The sequence below is a fragment of the Miniopterus natalensis genome, chromosome 17 (genome assembly GCF_054644295.1).
Source record: "Miniopterus natalensis isolate mMinNat1 chromosome 17, mMinNat1.hap1, whole genome shotgun sequence".
Taxonomy (NCBI): domain Eukaryota; kingdom Metazoa; phylum Chordata; class Mammalia; order Chiroptera; family Miniopteridae; genus Miniopterus; species Miniopterus natalensis.
The window spans coordinates 3,028,820-3,048,221 of NC_142097.1; the positions used below are offsets into that span (position 1 = coordinate 3,028,820).

General features: G+C 45.9%; 1 protein-coding gene across 2 annotated transcripts in view; it reads left to right on the forward strand.

The window, feature by feature from the left end:
* Positions 1-19,402, forward strand: part of SPECC1 (sperm antigen with calponin homology and coiled-coil domains 1) — a 138,065-nt gene that overhangs the window by 95,993 nt on the left and 22,670 nt on the right. For both annotated transcript variants that reach the window (XM_087825807.1, XM_087825808.1), the window contains exon 10: positions 1,880-1,982. In XM_087825807.1, the coding sequence (XP_087681933.1) occupies positions 1,880-1,982 (103 nt within the window). The remainder of the gene's footprint in view (positions 1-1,879; positions 1,983-19,402) is intronic.

A 19,402-nucleotide genomic window follows, 5' to 3' on the forward strand; every position in this document is an offset into this window, starting at 1 on the left:
AGTATTTTACTGTATGAACTTACCACTGTTTATCCATTTTCCTGATGATGTACGTTTGGTTGTTTTCAATTTTTGCTGTTATAAAAAGTGCTGCTGTTGGCAGTGAAAATGGCACTGGTTACCAGCAATTGGACTTGGGTTCAGCAGCCTCAGTATACTTGGGTTCTGGCTAAGAAAGAATTCAGAGCCAAGACTCAAACTGTAAGAGAAAGTTTATTTAGAATGTCACAGAGGTAGAAGAAGTGAGCCGTAGAAACAAGTTACAGAGGCAAAAGAAGGGCCCTTGGAGCTTAGGGGAGAGAGGCAAGGAAAACCACCTGGGAGAAGGGGGTGGGGAAAGGTGCAGGTGGCCTCCATAGAGAGCCCTGCTGGGTGCTCCATCTTAAGGGCTTTTAAGGGCAGGAATTTTAGGGGAGGTCCTAGGGGAGGATCTGGATAGAATATTCATCAGCTTTCCAGGTATTTCCTTTCGGGGTCATGGTCTCCACTGATTGGTTGGCACCAGGGCAGGGGGCATTAGTCATTGCAGTTGGTCCTGAGGTCAGCCGTGGCATCATTTGTCTGATTTTGCTGTTTTTCTGGGCCTGGAGCTGAACCATAACTGTAGCCAAGATGTTATCCCTAGGGGTTAATGCTTAAGGGAGTGGTCAAGCAAGGGCCTACATGGGAGTTGCATGAGGTCACTCTCGGCTTCTTTTCCCTCCTCCAAGGGGATCCTACTCCATGATTAGGGACATGCCAGGGGAGGAAGGGCAAGGGGAGAGTCCGAACCACATGACCAGCGATATGAAAGGTCAGGGGTCTAAACTGTATAACCAGTGATAAGCTAGGGGATGAAAAGTTACCCTGGGGGCAAGGTCCTTATTTTTCCAGGTTTGCCCATTGCTAGGTACCCAGGGCTTTCTGCCCTGATGACCTTCTGTACCTGGCCCATTGTCCTTGCTCTGCTCCTGTCTGTCTAACTGCTGACCACACTGCTGTGAACATTCTTGTGCCCCAGTGATGTATTCACCCAGGAGTACGTCCTGCTGCTCTTGCGCCCCGGAGATGCCCTGCGCTGTTCTTGCTCCGTCCCTGGGCCCCTGCAGGCAGGGCAGGGAAATGCAGGCTGTCCCAGTGGGAGGGGAGTATGATTCTTTCACGGCATTCATCGTGGAAGAAACCGTGTGGTCTGGATTGGTTCCCTTTTTAGTATTTGGATAATTTTAGGTAGCATAAAAATTAACATAGCTGTTTATAGAAAAATTGAAGATGGGCACTTAAACCCTTGCTGCTGGAATGCCATGGTGTTTAGCAAAATCATTTCCTTTGGCTGAACGGGGACTCAGAACTGAGTTGATGAGCTGAGGAGTATGAGTATCACCTTTGGAATGTGCAAAGCCCCCCTTTTGAGTCATTTTTACTGATTTTTGCCTTTCCACTTCCATTCCCATGACCTCCCCAATAAGCAGCCAATCTAATGTTTTTAAAGTGCACTTCTAACCTACCTTTGTATGATGTGTAGATATAGGTGTGGCCCTAAGACGTGCTTTTTTCTATATGTGTCTTAATTAAAGTGATACTGTACTTAAGCAAGCAAATAAAAGGCTAGGTGGCTAGAGCAACATATGGATTTAAAATTTTTTTTAAAAACACCTATTTCTAGACTTCTAATAGCCAAGAAACACAATCTCATTTTTCTTTCATTATAAAAATGAAACATTTTAAAATGTTGAGACATTATAAAAATGTATTGCTAATGGGACTGGTTTGGTTGTTTTTCTTTAGAGTCTTTGGAATGGCCTAGACTTTTGCTTTTCTAATCTAATTATTTCTTATATATTTGAGGGTTCTAAAACCTAACCTCCTCTCTTTACTGTGTGCTCTTCTCTTCAACTAGTTTGGAAAGAAGAGATCCTCTGGCTGCCTTAGCCCGGGAATACGGTGGCTCGAAGCGCAATGCTCTCCTGAAATGGTGCCAGAAGAAGACAGAAGGCTATGCGGTAAGAGACGGTGTCAATGTGTGTTCCGTGTGCCCGTGCTCAGGTAGGCCAGTGGCACGTCCTTGTCATCTTCCAGGGCTGCCAGGCAGAGTTTGCTTTTGTGCGCGGCACAGAAGTGTCCAGACAGAGAGGCAGGTGGAACTGGAAGCCGGTCTGCACTCCATCCAGCAGACGCAGACTTCAGTGCAGAAGGGCTGTGGGAAGGGCTCCTCTGCTTTGCTCAGGGGAGATGTGAACTCCCCGCCAGTGCACCCAGCAGGCCGCTTTGACCTAAGGACACAACTTTTGTTGGATCATCTTCCCAAAAAGAGTGCCTTTTCCTAGTTCACATGAAGGTCCCACAGAGCTGAGCTCTCAACTTTCCTTGATTGCTTTAAGAGCTGTTTGCATTTAGTTTAGGAATTTCAGTACCGGGACAGGGTTTGTTTTCTGTGAAAGTTAGACAAGAAAGTAATATCTAATATAAGTTTAAATCAATGTATCAAATATAAATATAGTTTCACAAACCGTGAAGTGAAAACCCTGCAGTCACCACTCACATGCAGAAATCGAGCACTGCTGGCCCCACAAACCTCGCAGGCGACTCTGATCACAATCCTCACAACTCCCAGGCTCAGCTGTTGCCCCCAATTATCCCTTAGAGCTTCCTACAAAGGTATGCATCCCTAAAGGGTGAGCTAGTTTTGCCAGCATTTGAACTTTATAAAATGATATTTAAAACTGTAATATTTGCACCTGGCTCCTTTCACTCAGTATTAAGATTTCTCCCTATAACTTGTTGCATATAGCTTTAGTCTTATCCATATCCACGTAAACTATAGATTGACCCTTATTTCTGTTGCATAGAGCTACAGTTTGTTCATTTTCGTCACCATTTAGTAGCCTGTTACCATATGATTATATCATCATTTACCCATCCATTACTGATGGATGGATGGTTATTTCCAGCCTGGGGCTATTATAAATAGTGCTGGTGTCTCTTGCACACGTCTTTGGAACACATGTGCTCATTCCTCCTGGATCTGTCACTGATGGAATTGCTGGGTCAAGAGGTTTGCATATATTCAAGTAAGTGTAGTATGTAGTGGCAAACATTTCTGAAGCAGTCATACCATTTACCTCCCAACAGCAATTTGTGAAAGATCTCTTTTTTAAAAATATTTGGTGGTGTCATTTTTACTCCTGTCGGATGGGTGTGTGGTGCGCTCTCACTGGGCTAGGACCTACTTTTCTCACCTGGCGAAGGGTGGAGTACCTTCTCATGTGCTCCCTGGACACACGACTAGTCTCTTCTGCATGTGCCTGCTCAGGTCTTCTGTACATTTTTAAAATCAGTTGTCTTTCTTTTCCTTATTTCTTTCAAGAGTCCTTTCTACATTCTGGATACAAGTCCTTTGTAAATAGGTATGTAACTGCAGATAACTTCTCCTGGGTGGCTTGAATTTTTGCTTTTTTTGTTGAACAAAGTTCTTAAGTTTAATTAAGTCTAATTTATCAATCCTTTCTCTAATGGTTAGTGCTTTTTGTATGCTGTTTAAGAAGTTGTTGTCTATTAAAGGTCATGAAAATATTTTTCTGTGTTTTCTTCTAGAAGCTGGATTATTTTACTTTCCCATTGAAAAGACACCCTCTTTAAATAGACACCCAGTCCCTTCTCACTCATCCCAGTGTTCCTGTACCTTTGCCCCATTTTGTTAAAAATTCTAAAAATGCAGGCACCACAATTCTCCTTTCCCAGCCTTGAGTGTTTAGGGTGGTAGGGCCAGAGGAAGAAAGAAATGAGCATGAAAACAGGCCCCGCAGGGCTGGAATTCTCTTGGTAGCAACAGCAGCCAAGTGTCTTAAAATCAGACTCTACCCAGGGACAAACATGTCTTGTATCTGCATCTTTTACATTACCTTCTTTTCACTTTCTGTCAAAAAAGAAAAAATGTTAGTCATGTTAAGGGCGCATGATAGAGGCTCTCAGAGCACAAACCTGCTTCTGACCCGTCGTTTTTCCCTTTAGCTGCCCTGTCCACGCTCTGCTCCCGAGGAGGAATTATTCAGTAGGCTGCTTCTAGTCTGGCAGAGAAAGTGATGCTTCCAGCTGTCGAGATTTTTTTGTTTTGTTTTGTGAACATCTTAAACAAGTTTTCAAAGCATTTTATGTTTGATAAAACCCAAAACTCATTTTGCCTGAAGAGTAATTTTCATTCAGTGTTAAATCTCTGTAAATTTAGAGATAAATAGAAATCACATGTATCTGATTTACTCTTCATAAAATAGCCTCTGTCCAGACCTGTCTGTCTAAGATGCTTCATAAGCTCCTAAATCTCATTCTTGCGGACTTAGGAAGCCAAAAGTAAATCGTAGAAAACGCAGATGGTTCAGTCTTTTTGAAAATCAGTAGCCTCGTGCATTTCTTCTTTTATCCCACCAGTGAATATCGTGATAGATTATGTCAAAACTCCTTATGTTAACTTAATGAATTTTTATCGAGGGGCTTATTCGGGGCCAGGAAATGTTTCAGGTGCCAGGAATCAGCGGTGTTGACGGGCAAAACCTCTGCTCTCAGGGCATTTACCTCCTGATGGGGGCAGCCAATCAATTAAAATAAAAAGTAAAATGTGTGCTGTACCAGACGTGGTATGTGCTGCAGAGAAAAGTGAAACAGGGGCAGAGGATGGGGGGTGCCGCTGTGCAGACACGTGAATTTGGGCGATGGCTCAGCTCACCCAAGGAGGTGAGGACTGTGTGTTCATCACGGTCTCTCTCACCAAGTGCTGGGCCGGAGCAGTCAGCAAGAAGAGGTCGTCATATAGCAGCCGTGTCAGCTGGAATCTAGCCAACAGGAGGCGGCCTCCCACTCGGCAGCACCGAGAAGTCAGGGTGGGGCCGACCCGAGTGCCGAGCCCAGGCGCAGTCTCCGGTGTGGTGTCTCGAGGTGGCCCCGGAGTGAGACTGAGAGGAGACGTGAGCCTGCGCTCTCTCTGGGGTAAGGTCCGCTCTCAGGTGAATGGCCCCCCTTGGAGAGGAGACCCACTCATCTCAACTCAGAGTCCCTTGGGTCTCACCTCAGAGTCCCTTGGGTGTTTTTTGGGAAAAGCCAGACTTCCAGGAAGGCCCTGCAAGTGGCTCTCAGTCCCGGGCTTGTTATGCCTGTTCACTCTTCCTCCGACCAGGGGCAGCCCTGATCCATGGCCCCTGCGTCTCCCCCTTGGTCTGCTGTTAGCTCCTCTGGGGTTAGGACAGAGGAGCCTCCTGCTCTGGTGTCAGGGCTTCGAAGGGGCAGAAGGCCAGGGCGCATATGACAGGTAGAATTCTGTGAGACCCCAAATAGCCCCCGTCCTGTGCCATCTACGTATGGCAAATGGTTATCTGGGCAGACCTAACACGTGGACCCTTTAAAAGCCAAGCGTTTTCTCTGAAGCGTAGGAGGACCCAGCGCACTGTTGGTGGGTCTGAGCTGGAGGGAACACGTGAGGGACGGAGAAAGGCCCCTGGCTGATGGGAATCTGTGGCGCTCTGGCACTAACCATTTAATGCTGAGGCCCTGCGTGGAGGGAGGTGGATGTGACAGTGACAGGTGGAGGTGTGGTGCCGCAGAGTCCCTCTCACTCCTCTCCCTGGCCTGATGCCCTCACACCTCAGCTGAGGGACGCTGGCCTGTAACAGCCTGGCGAATGGGTGGAATTAGGTCCAAGTCTCTGCAAGTCCTGGTACCTCCCAGGAAGCATGGCTAGGTGAGGCCACCCACGCCTCTGCAAGTGGCATCTTGCTGGGCTGTGTTCCAAGGGCCTGCCTTCCCCGGACTACGTGGCCACACGGGTGATTTATTTGGTCGAGGGCATAGGTAGGGATTACCTACATCTTGCCTACCTCTATAGAGCTAGAATTCGTAATTTTTAGCAGGTTTTAGTAGACTGAGTTTTAAGGTTTTAAAGGCCTTAGGTTTCAAGTGTTAAAATTAGAATGTGAGAGCAGTATTATAGCAGAAGGAAGTATGGAAATGATATCCCTGTTGCCTCATAGTGAAAACATGATTTGAAAATAGTCTGGCTGGAAATGGCGAAGTACTTTAATTGCTCTCATCGTAAGCCACCATTTTAGTTTTTCTTCTCTGGGTAACAAATTACCACAGACGCAGTGATTTAAAACAATACTGCTCGCCCAGCCGGCATGGGTCAGTGGCTGAGTGTCATCCCATGAACCTGGAGGTCACTGGTTCAATCCCCGGTCAGGGCACATTCCCAGTTGCAAGCTCGATCCCCAGTGGGGGGCGTGGAGGAAGCAGCCGATCAATGCTTCTCTCTCATCGATGTTTCTCTCTCTCCCTCTCCCTTCCTCTCTCTCTAAAATCAATAAAAACATATTTAAAAAACAAAAACCCTGTTCAGGAGTTCACAGTCCTTAGGTCAGAGTGCAGCCTGGCATGCCTGTATCCTCAGCTCAGGGTCCCACCAGCTGAAATGAAGGTGTCACCTGAACAGCATTCTCAGCTGAAGGCTGTAAAAAAGGAGCCACTTGAATCTACTTCCACACTTCTGAGTTCACTCAGGGTATTGGTGGAAATCATCCTTTTAAATTAGCCCGATGACCTTTACTGAACCACCAGTGTGGCATGTAGTCAGGGATGGCAGACCCTCAGAACACAGCCCAGCAAGGTGCCACCTGCGGAGGTGTGGGTGGCTGTACCTAGCCGTGCTTCCTGGGAGGTACCAGGACTTCCAGAGAGTTGGACCTAATTCTGCCCGTTCACCAGGGTGTGTTACAGGCCAGCATCCCTCAGCTGAGGTGTGAGGGCATCAGGATAGGGAGAGAAGTGACAAGGACTCTGCAGTACCACTCCAGTCGCTGTCACCTCCACCTTCCTCCTCGCCGTCTCCTGGGTGTAAGCAGGACCTCAGCAGTGGTGCTCTAGGGCCAGAAAGTCCCAACTGGCCCGTGCACGTCATGGAGAATGAGGTTCATAGCCAGATTTGGGTTTACAGTGCCCCCCCCCCCCCCATCCTTGGATACCAGAGACCCACAGGGATGTCTGAAACTGCAGATAGGTCCAAACCCAGAGCATACTGTGTTTCCTGTACATGTACACCTATGATGAAGTTCAGTTTTTAAGTTAGGCACAATAGCCTAACAGTAAGTAATAAGAAAATAGAACAATTATAACAATATACCATAATACAAATTATCTCAATGTGGTCTGTCTCTCTCTCTCAAAATATCTCACTGTACTGTGCTCACCTTTCACATAAAGGAAGCACTTTCCAGCTGCTCTGTGGCAGATCCGAGTGGCCAGCATCGCTACTCTTGCTCTTGGGGCAATTCAGTAAAATAAGGATGACAGGAACACAAGCACTGCGGTCCCGAGACGGTAGGTCTGGTCACGGAGACCGTTTCGAAGTGATAATGGACCGTCAGTTTCTACTTGTGGATGCGCCAGGCAAAGCGATGATTCACGCCCCAGGCGGGATGGAGTGGGCTGGCGCACGATTTTATCCTATCGCATGCTAGTCAGAGTGGCACGCAATTTAAAATGTACGAATTGTCTATTTCTGGAATTTTCCATTTAATATTTTTAGACTGTGGTCGACCATGAAAAGCAAAACCACAGATGGGGGGCCACTGTGCTAGAGGCACTGCTTATTTCCAGCGGTCTGCAAGGCCAAGCCTAACGGTGCGAGGCTCTCCGACCCACAAGCCTATACCACACATACACAGAGCGCACAGTGGGTGGTTTACCTCAAGGCCCTTGGGGTCATTTACCACTTAGGCGCACATTTGTTTTCCTGTAACATGTTCTGCATATTAGTAAATGCTACTTCCTGTAACAGACCTGTTTTACAAGCCTTGTTGCCTCAGTGTGCTTCACAGTTAAAGGCTTTACTCCTGAAAGATTAAACCAAAAAATTGTGGTGAATAGTTGACTAGCCCAAGGAGCTCCTTGCTACTTCTCAGGAAACATTAAACAGCATGACTGTGATTCATGACGGGGAAGCTCCAAGGCTTTACACTCAATACCTTTGCCCTTCCTGACTAGGGTTTTCCCTCACAGAGCATCCATAACCACAGGTATATAGATATCCTCTAATCATCTCATCCTCACCCTTCCCTTACTAACATAATTTAAGTAAGGTGATTTAGTAAGAAAAGTTGTCAAAAAGTCTTTCTTCCCAAATGATTTCATCGCATAACATTGTGGTGAATTTTTTTTCTTTAATCCTCCGAGGGTATTTTTTCCATTGCTTTTCAGATAGAGCAGAAAGGAGAGAGAGAGAAACATCAATCAACACGAGAGGGTCACATTGATTGGTTGCCTCCTGCACGTGCCTGGACTGGGGTGGGGATCAAGCCTGCAACCGAGGTATGTGCCCTTGGCTGGAATTGAACCCGGGACCCTTCAGTCTGTGGGCCAACGCTCTAACCACTGAGCAAACTGTCCAGGGCATGATTCACATTTTATCTTTTAATTTTCGCCAAGGCTGAATCAGAGTTGGAGGACCTGGTCCTTTTGTTTCATGAGCACAGAGGCCAGAGGAAGTGAGATGCCAGCCCAGTGGGAACCGGCTGCTGCTGCAGAGACAGGGAGTTGGAGCCGGCTGCTGCTGCAGAGACAGGGAGTTAGAGGTGGCTGCTGCTGCAGACACAGGGAGTTGGAGCCTGCTGCTGCTGCTGCAGACACAGGGAGTTAGGGCCGGCTGCTGCAGAGACAGGGAGTAGGAGCCTGCTGCTGCTGCAGAGACAGGGAGTAGGAGCCTGCTGCTGCTGCAGAGACAGGGAGTAGGAGCCTGCTGCTGCTGCAGAGACAGGGAGTAGGAGCCTGCTGCTGCTGCAGAGACAGGGAGTAGGAGCCTGCTGCTGCTGCAGAGACAGGGAGTAGGAGCCTGCTGCTGCTGCAGAGACAGGGAGTAGGAGCCTGCTGCTGCTGCAGAGACAGGGAGTAGGAGCCTGCTGTTGCTGCAGAGACAGGGAGTAGGAGCCTGCTGCTGCTGCAGAGACAGGGAGTAGGAGCCTGCTGCTGCTGCAGAGACAGGGAGTAGGAGCCTGCTGCTGCTGCAGAGACAGGGAGTAGGAGCCTGCTGCTGCTGCAGAGACAGGGAGTAGGAGCCTGCTGCTGCTGCAGAGACAGGGAGTAGGAGCCTGCTGCTGCTGCAGAGACAGGGAGTAGGAGCCTGCTGCTGCTGCAGAGACAGGGAGTAGGAGCCTGCTGCTGCTGCAGAGACAGGGAGTAGGAGCCTGCTGCTGCTGCAGACAGGGAGTAGGAGCCTGCTGCTGCTGCAGACAGGGAGTTGGAGTCGGCTGCTGCTGCAGAGATAGGGAGTTAGAGGCGGCTGCTGCTGCAGAGACTGGGAGTTAGAGCTGGCTGCTGCTGTTGCCTCAGGAGCATGGGCGTCAGGAGGGGCCAGCAGCGTCAGGAGGGGGCTCCAGCTATTTCGTTGCAGGGCAGTTTCTGGGGAAACATCCAGCAGGGATACTTCCAACCTTGACCTGAGACAGTCAGTTAGGTGAGTTGATCATGGAAAGACTGAAGTAGTTTTAGTTCAAGGTTGGGGTGTAGTCACAAATCTAACTTTACTTGTGTGTGCATACATAGACTAATAAATAGGGCTGAGTAAACTGCTGGGTCCTGTGCTCAGCAACTGGGTCTATACCTCCAGGAGGGGGTGGGCCAAGGGTAGTGAGACAACAAAGAAATAGGAGAGAAAGGCAGGGAGTAAAGCCAAGGGCTGTGCAGAGAACTAAGCAGGACGGTGCAGTGGACACTGGGGAACTCTAGATGGGGAGCGCCTGTCTGAGAAGGCTAGTGTACGCTCGGACCAGAATGTCAGGAGGAGCCGGCCCTGTGGAGACAGGGCAAAGGAATACCAGGCCGAGGGCACAGTTGGTGTGGGGGTTGGGACAGGAGGAGCCTGATGTGTTGAGGGGAGGGATGGAACGTAGGCCCGTGTGGCTGGGGGCAGTGGTAGGCAAGGGGACAGTAGGTAGGACAAGACTAGGGAGTTGAGCATTTGGAGCTTGGGTTTATTTCAAGTGAGAATGGGGCTCCAGGCTTCGGGGTGGGAGTTGGAGCACGAGAACAGCGGTGGTAGCGGCCTTCAGTGTCCCAGCTGGGAGGAGCTGACACGAGCCGCACACGCCGTCACTGCTGTGTTGTATTGCGTTCCTCACTGCTGTCTGCAAGGCACCTAGGGTGGTAGTCCTGCCTGCCAGAGTTTCGAATCTCTTCGCTGTAGCTTGGCCACCAATGGCTGCAGATGCTTGAGCTTATTGTAGTGAATTCCCTGTAAATCACAGTGTTCTTTTCATCACCAATAGGCATGATAGGTCCTTATAGCCAAAAATATTAAAATTGTTTTCTAAGCTAAAAGCGTTAAAATTGCTCACTTGTAATCAAAGAAATACAAATGAAAAAATGAGATGCCATTTTTGGGAAGATTTTGTTTTGTAATGATCAGATGGTCAACATGAGATTCCTACTCCACCGTTGGTGGGGGTGTGCATAATACTGCCCTTTGGGGGAAAGTATGTGTCAGGAATCTCAAAAATGAGTATGCCCTTTAGCACAGTAATTGTGTTTCAAGAAAGTAATTGTGACTGCCTAGGGAGATATAATTTTGAGCAAGTTATTATAGTTTTATTTATTTAAAATTATTTTTAAAGAACTGAAAATGATACAGGTTCCTAACAATAGGGGAATTGAGCTTAACAATCTTGCTTTGTGCAAATATATTTAAAGGAACTAAAAAAAGTGTGCGCACCATATTAAGTCAACAGTTATAAAGCAATCTGTATGGTATGAATCTAATTCTGTGAAAATAATTTATAAAAATACTATACCGACATTACCAGTGATTATCACTGAATGAGTAATTAAATTTTATTTATGTTTTCCTGTGAATTTTTTGTTTTCCACAATGAACATGTAAATTTTTAATTGGAAAAAAAATGTTTTAATTGCATCCTTTTAAAGCAAAGAAGCCAGATGCAAAAGGCCACATATTATATGGTTCCCTTTATATGAAATACCCAGTGCAGGCAAAGTTATAGGTCAGAAAGTAAATTGGTGGTTGAGGGTGGGGGAGGCCAGGGAGTGACTGGGTACAGGGTTTCATTTGGGGGTAATAAAAATGTTCTGGAATTAGTGGTGTTGGTTGTACAGCCTTGTGACTGTTCTAAGAGCTACTGAATTGTACATTTTAAAAGGGTGAACTTTATGACGTGAAATATATGTCAATAAAGTGGTTATTTACTTTTTAGAGGCAATAAGAAGAGCTTACATGGGGGATCTAAGAGATGAATAAGGGGTGGAGGGGGTGGAAACTGCTATTTAAATTATAAATCTTATCAAACTATAACTTTAAACATACCTGTGTATTACTTTGTATAATAAAAAAGAATTGAAGTAAAACAAAGTGAAAGAGAGAGATGCAAGGTATTATATGCTAGTTTTTATTTGGTAGGTAGGATTCACAGGTATGCACTTTATTGTTTTGATTCAGAGTCCAAATATATTCTTTGTATCAAATGTTACATAATGATATATAATTTGGGGGCAAAAGTCTGAAGGAAAAGACCATAAAAGTATATTATGATCAATAATTAAACCAGGTCCTCCCTGAGAAAACTTTGGACGTGGAGGAACTGAGACCCTAAGGAATCACAGTATAAAGAATGGTCTTGGGGGCCCAGCCCTTGTGGCTCAGTGGCTAAACGTTGACCCATGAACCAGGAGGTCACGGTTCCATTCTCACTCAGGACACATGCCTGGGTTTCGGGCTCGATCCCCAGTAGGGAGCGTGCAGGAGGCAGCTGACCAATGACTCTCTCTTATCATTTATGTTTCTCTCTCTCCCTCTCCCTTCCTCTCTCTGAAATCAATAAAAACATTTAAAAAAAAAAGACTGGGCTTGGAGAGCCTGCAGGGTAGGCTCCGATCACCTCTCTGCCATGCCACTTCACAGCCATATGGCAAGTAAGTCAGTCTTTATAACTTCCTATTTTTAACTAAAATATAAACAAAAGACTGATAAAATTTTCTTCAGAAAAGGTGGAATTTTGCCAAATAAAGTCCTTATGCTGAATTGCACATATTATAACTCAGAACTCTTTCATTTTGGCCTGGCCCATCTTATTTTTTAAAGACTGTGAAAGTGAACATTTTATATCATCAAAGCGTGCCATTTGAGATAGTAAAATAGCAGGAATGTAGGTGTGGTCCTGTTACACTAGATTTAAATCTCAACTTGGGTCAGTCCAGCAACCACACATTTTATAAGTAAGCTGTGTTGGAACACGGTCGCCCCCAGTTATTTACTTATTGCCTGTGGCTGCTTTTCTACTGCAGCTGCACAGGTGAGTAAAAACCAAAATTGTTTTTTACCTGGCCCTTCACAGAAGTTGGCTGACCCCTCCCTTAGATAAATATGTACACAGGTACCTCCTGTTATTCACATCACATTTGATTCTTGCACCTCAGATAGCAAGAAGCAAGTGCTCAGACAGCAAGAGACTCACTTGAAAATTTATCTGAGTCCGTTCCATTTCCATTGCAATAATTCATTGCAAGAATTCGGCTAGCTGGGGATAGCTGTGCTTTCCCAAGGGCACAAATAAGGTATCTTTGAACCTGTTGTCAGCCAGTTAGGGAGGAGCTACATACTCTTCCCTGTTAGAGGAAAAAGCAGTCTTTGTATTGTTCAAAACAAATCTTATTTTGCATCTGAAAAGGACACCCACGTAGCTGGCCAAGTTCTGTTTTCTGCCTCTGAGTCCCACAGACAAGCGCTAGCAAGCGCTCCTCCAATAGGAAGCGCCTGAGCGGGATCAGGCCATTTGGGGCTGTAGTTGTTTTCTTTTTTGAGACAGGTCTCTTGAGAGCTACACGCACAATTCAAAGAATGTAAAATGCTTTCATTTATTGATTGTCATTAAAGTGGTTCTTTTCCTGACCTCATTATAAAGATAGATTCTCAATAGGACACGAATGTCATTATTGGCCTCTACTCTGGCAAGGCCCATTTTCACCCACTGTCTCGGCTTCTGCAGCTGTTTATGAAACAGTGATTTATGTAGATGTTTTAAATGGCACCAGTATCATCTCATATTCTAAGGCGAGTCTAGTTTGTCTAGAGTTTACTTCCCAAGCTGTGGTAGACATACAGTCACCTCCTGGCAGTCCGTGAATCCAGTCAGCTTTCCCTCATGGGCCACATGCTTACGAGCCCCTTTCCCATTCTCAGTGTATGTGCATGCATGAAGCTGTGAGTAATAAAAATTATTTTTTGAACAAAAATATCAAAGGCTGTAGAAATACCAGTGAGGTTACTTACACAGCAGATGGCGTGGGACTTCTCCCACCTGCATCTGCTGTGCATGGTGGACAGAGAAGCAGCCATCGCTGTTCTGATCACTGCTGATTGGTGCAAGGGAGGTCACCCAGTCGAGGCTGGGAAATAGAACTGGGAGAAAGATTTCTCTAGAATACAGAAGTCAGCTGCTATCGGCAGCCCTGTTTTTGCCACTGTGCCGAAATAGTAAGAGTGACAGGCCTGAGATGGATGTCCTCACAAGGACTGTTTCCAAGCTTGGCCCTTGACTGGCGGCTGCTGACTTTGATTTCATAAGGGTTTCCACCATTCCCAGCACTGATGAGAGAGGCTCACTGGGCCTAAATTGGTGGTACAAGCACTGTGGTTTACTCTGAACACGTCTCACCTTGAGGCAATCTCTCCTGGAGCTTCAGGCCTCCTCCAGCATGGCCCACCCTTTGTGCTGGTGCCCTGCTGTCAGACTGGAGTGTCCCTTTACTATTTTGTCTTTGCCCCTCTCTCTCTCTGATCCTCTGTGTCTCATATCCTATTCTTTCCTTTCTCGTTTTGGTTCCTCCAGTATTTTCCTGAGAAAAGGCTCATGGAAGGTAAAATTTTATGACTTTGCATCTTTATTTTACCCTGATATTGGTGGACTGGTTGGTTAAAAGTTTTAGGTCATAAAGTACTTTCCTGTATGATTTTGTAGGCATTGCCCATTGCCTTTTAGATTCCAGTGTTGCAGTGAGAACAGAATCATTTCAGTCCTTTGTAGGTAGTGTTTTCATCGCCCGGAGTTTGCCGGAGATTCTGGCCGTCTCAGCACTCTAAGCTTCCAGGGAGGCGTGCCTCGCCGGGCACTCGCGGCCCCTCTTCAGCAAGGTGACTCATGGCCTAGTTTTCTTAAATGATTTCGTTGGTAATTTCTTCTCTGTTTTCTTTCCCTGGAACTCCTCCTAGCCTGGTCCCCTAATTATATCTCTTCTCAACTTTTCCCATCTCTTTGTTTTGTGGTTTTGTTTTCTAAAACACTTCCTTAATCTAATCTTCCCAAATCTATTAAATGTTTCATTTCTGCTATCATACTTTTATATCATTTCAAGTTTTTAAATCTTTAATTGTGGTAAAATAAACATAATAAAATTTACCATCTTAACGATTTTTAAGTGTACAATTCAGTAGGTCTGAGTATACTCACAGTGTTGTGCAACAATCTCTAGAACTTTCTCATCTTGCAAAACTGAAACTCTGCCCTTTAAGCAACAACTCCCGATTCCCCTCTTCCCCTCCCCGGCCCCTGGCAGCCACCATTTGACTTCCCATCTCTGTGAATCTGACTACTCTAGGGACCTCATATAAGTGGAATCATAAGTATTTGTCCTTTTGCGACTTGCTTATTTCGCTTAGCGTAATGTCCTCATGGTCCATCCATGTCACAGCACTTGTCAGATTCCCTTTTTTTAATCTTTCTTTTTAATCTTCACCCAAGGATATTTTTTATTGATTTTGAGAGAGAGGGAGAAGGAGAGAGAGGGAAACATCAATGTGAGAGAGAAACATCGATTGGTTGCCTCCTGTAGTCGCCCTGACCAGGTATCAAACCCGAAACCTCGGTATGTGCCCTGACGAGAAATCGAGCTCACAGCCTTTCTGTGTGTGGGTCGATGCTCCCACCAACGGAGCCACCCGGCCAAGGCAGAATCTCATTTTTTTTTACAGGCTGAATAATAATCCCATTGTATGTATCCGCTACCATGTTTTTAAGTTCTAGTAGTTCTCTTTCAGACCCTGAACTTTCTATAGCAGCCTGTTCATTTTTTATAGATGTAATATCAGTGAACCTTGTTGAGAATAATAGGTTCTTTTTACCCCAAATGTTCTCCCTGCCTAGATTCTTTGCTACCAGTTCCTTTGTTCTCTTGGTATCACCTGGTCTCTGTCAGTGACTAGAGGCTGTAGCAGAAGACGGATGCCCCTGATTGTCTGCTGACATTTAAGTGGGGCTGTCCTGGCAGCTCCTGCTTGTGTGAGGCTGGCAGCTGGTCTTCACTGTAGAGTGGGTGCCTATGCCATGTCCTCGATGGACTCCTGATGTTGTTGTCCTCGGGCTTTCCTCTAGGGCTGGGCAGACTCTGCAGAGAAGGGCCTTCCTGCCCCTGCCCCTCCCCCTGTGTTTTCAGGACATCACTCAAGCCTCACCTCGAAATGTGATTTTTGTGTTATTTTTTTATAAATGCTCTGGTAGCAAGAAGAAGCTTGCTTCTGTTTTGAGTTTTGAGTTTACTGAGAATTTGTTTTTAAATCCAGAAGTAGATAAGTTGTAGTTATTTTTTGTCCATCTGCTTTCAGCTACCAGTATTTTATTCCCCTTTTCTCTGTCAATTAATGCCTTTGGGAAAAAAGAAATCTCCTTTCAGTGGTCTTAGTTGGACTTCAAGAGGGAATGAAAGTAAGTGCGTGTGTTCAATCTGCTTTTTAAAAAATATGCTTTTATTGACTTTAGAGAGAGGAAGGGGAGAGACATTGATTGGTTGCCTTGCACACACACCCTGACCAGGAATTGCACCCACAGCCTTTGGTGTACCGGACGCCGCTCCAGCCGACTGAGCCACCCGCCCAGGGCCAGCCTGCCGTCTCTACCTAGAAGTCAGAGCTTGTTAGTCCTTAAACATGTCGCCTTTAGCCCTGGCCGGGTGGCTCAGTTGGTTGGAGTGTTGTCCTGTACACCAAAAGGTTGTGGGTTAGATTCCCAGTCAGGGCGTGTCCAGGAGGCAACTAGTTGATGTTTCTCTCTCTTTCTCCCTCCCTCCCTCCCTCTCTGTCTAAAAAAATAAAAATTAATAAAAAATTTATCCTCAGGTGAGGAGGGTGTGTGTGTGTGTGTGTGTGTGTGTGTGTGTGTGTGTGTGTGTGTGTGTGTGTGTGTGTGTGTGTGTGTGTGAATGTGTGTGTGTGTGTGTGTGAGAGAGAGAGAGAGTGTGTGTGTGTGTGTGTGTGAGAGAGAGAGAGAATGTGTGTGTGTGTGTGTGTGTGTGTGAGAGAGAGAGAGAATGTGTGTGTGTGTGTGTGTGTGTGAGAGAGAGAGAGAGAGAGAATGTGTGTGTGTGTGTGTGTGTGAGGTGGGGGGGGCCCTGGCTGGGGTGCTCTGTGGTTAGCGCACTGGCCCGTGCACTGAAGGGTTGCAGGTTCAGTCCCTGGTCCAGAGCCCATGCCTGGGTTGTGGGTTTGCTCCCGCCCCCTGCAGGAGGCAACCAGTCCATGTCTCTCTCTCACATCAATATTTCTCCCTCTCTTTCCCTCCCTCTCTCCCACTCTCTCTGAAAAACAATGGAAAAAATGTCCTCAGGTGAGGACTAAAATATATATTAACCTTCATCTGTTACAAGGTTCTAGATAATCTTTTTTAACTATTCAAACCTCTTTCGTAATTTGTGTTTATTTTACTAGATAGTATTGTAACTTTTTTCCTGAATGGATGGTCATTTATTTTAGCATCATTCATGTAACAGCCTTTGTTTAAGCCCTTGGAGATCCAGGCATAAGTGGGAATTTAGTAGGTGTCTGGACTTCCTAGACGATTCCGTTGGCTGTTAGTCTGTTCCTCTGCCAAGACTGCTGCTGTGCAGAAAAGGGAGAGTGACCAGAGGCATTTACCAGGCTGCTGTACCATAGGGTGGGTTCCATAAATGTGTGCTATGGTTACTGATATTTCTGTTGTAATTTCCACATCGGCATCTTTTATTACTTGATTATATTTGTCGATTTTTCTAGAGTTTTCAAGCTAGACTGTTGCAAACAATAGCTTCATTTCTTCTTTCCAGTATTTATGTACCTTTTGTAAATTGCATTCGTGAAAGTCCAGAAATGTTGAACGCTGTTGAGGATGGATGTTCCTGTCTTGTTTTCCATTCATAGTAACACCTAGCTTTACGCTGACTTCTGCAGTGTCTCCTGATACTCTGCCAACTAAAGGAAACGTCTGTTTTGAGTTTACTGAGCGTTTTTAATCCAGAAATAGGAAAGAGTTTTATCAGATTCCTTTTTGGCATTTGTTGAACAGCCGTTAGGTGTTTTGTCTTTTAACCCATTTATGTAATATATATGTATTCCATTATATGTTAATTTCCTAGTAGGGGGAAACATTCTTAGATTTCTGGGGGCAGAATTCCAACTTGGTCATGGTATATGCTATAGAGTATGGTGTATTATTCCTGGGGGAAATCTTTGCTAGTAATAAAGGGACATTTCGCTTTTTGCTTGATTTAGTATAAATGGAGTTTTGTGTTAATAAGACCTGATTTCAGGGTTATAATGTTAGCAAGCACAAAAACCCCGGTGCTGGTATATGGTCAAAAAATTCAGTAGCACATTACTGCCTCCCCCAGCAGGTCTGTGACGGAGTTAGTCCCCAGCCAGAGGTGCACGATATACTTGGTCACAGGACGTGTTCCTGCAAGGCCCTGGCACTGCCTCTGACAAGTGAGAGCCTGGAGTTTTCTGAAATTTTGTTGGGGAGAAGTTGGGAAACCTCTCATTTAGAAGTCTCAGTTTTCCTGTTCCCTAGAAGTGAAGGCTTAAACTTTCCTTGAGCTGGGTGGTCTTTTGTAGTGATAAACGTCCTTGCAAGGACCTGATAGTTACACAGATGAAAAGCAGGCTCCCCACTTGTTCCCCAGGGAACCAGCATGATGACCCAGAGCTGCCATTTGTGTTTGTGAGCCTCACCAGGGGCTCCTGAGGGTGAGCTTCAGTCCGTGGCCAGCTGATCCATTGAAATCTGAATGAGGTGAATTGAAGTCTCTTCCTTTTATTGTGGTTTTGGTGAAAATACTTTATTTCTAAGACTTTTTGCTTTAGATATTTTGAAACCAGACTTAAGAATTTGTAGCTCTTCCATTTCCTTGGTAGGTTTTACCTTTTATTTCAGTTAAACCTTTTGAACTAAAAGTTTGCATGTTTATGATACTAATATTACTGTTCCCATTTCTGTTCAGCTTTTACTTGCATGATGAATCTTTATTTATATTTTCCTGAGTTACTTGCTTTAGGTGTATTTCTTTTAGTTTAGCTTTATGTGTAACCTGAAAGTTCCTCTAATGGGGAAGTTTAGCCGTTCACACTTCTCGTAGGCTATTAGTGTATATTTTGTCTTTTTCAGCTATCTTATTTTATGTTTTTAGTATACTTTTCTAACAGGTTTTCTTTTTCCTGATTTCTAGTCACCTAACAGTGCATAAGGGAGGGGTGTGGTTAGAAAGTTGGGAGAAGCTCAGACATCCTTGCTGAGAATCTGAGCAGCATAATGGGGTGATCATGTGAACTTTAAAGCTAAAGTCAGTTCTCATCAAATCTGAGTAAAGTGAATAGCCATTTTCCATCAAAATCAAAGTTTTAAAATTAGAGCTAAAGAGGTGGTTGAGTCAGTGGCAGTGGCAGCTAGTGCTGTCAGCTGCTGCGGTGCCATCCCACCGTCCATCTTCAGAACCTTCTCGTCTTCTCAAACTGAAACTGTCCCCACTCAGCACTGCGTCCCCATCCGCCCCCCAGCCCTCCGCACCCTCTGTCCCCTCTGAATGAACCGATCCCCGGCACCTCCCGAGTGCAGTCGTACAGCACCTGTCCTTCTGGGACTGGCCTGTTTCGTTCAGCAGTGTCCTCACGGCCCATCTGTGCTGCAGAGCGTGTCCTTCATTCTGCCCTTGCAGCCATTTGTCGTCCTCGTAGGTGAACTCACCACAGGAACACGTCAGTCTCCCAGCGCCACCGCTCTGGGACCTCTTGCCCCATGGTGTTAAGACCTGCAAGGACTCTGTAGACTAAGTTAGAGCCATGTTTGTAGCCTGCGTGGGACGGTCAGCCTCTCTTACATGGGTATTTAGCTGCTGTTTTTCCTCCCTTTTCTCAGAGGTATGGAACGTAGTCCCCACTCCCCCACACCCTACCACCTACTGAAGGGCCTGGGACACTGAATCCTCCATGTCCTTATGGAAAAGGAAAGAGTGTTTTGGTCACCAAGGTCAGGCTCCAGAGTCCTGTAAGTCATAAAGGTCAGTGCTGAAGAACTGGGGATAAGAGGGTAGGTAACAGGGAGCGGGTTGGAATGGAGGCTAGATGGAGGCTGGGAGAGAC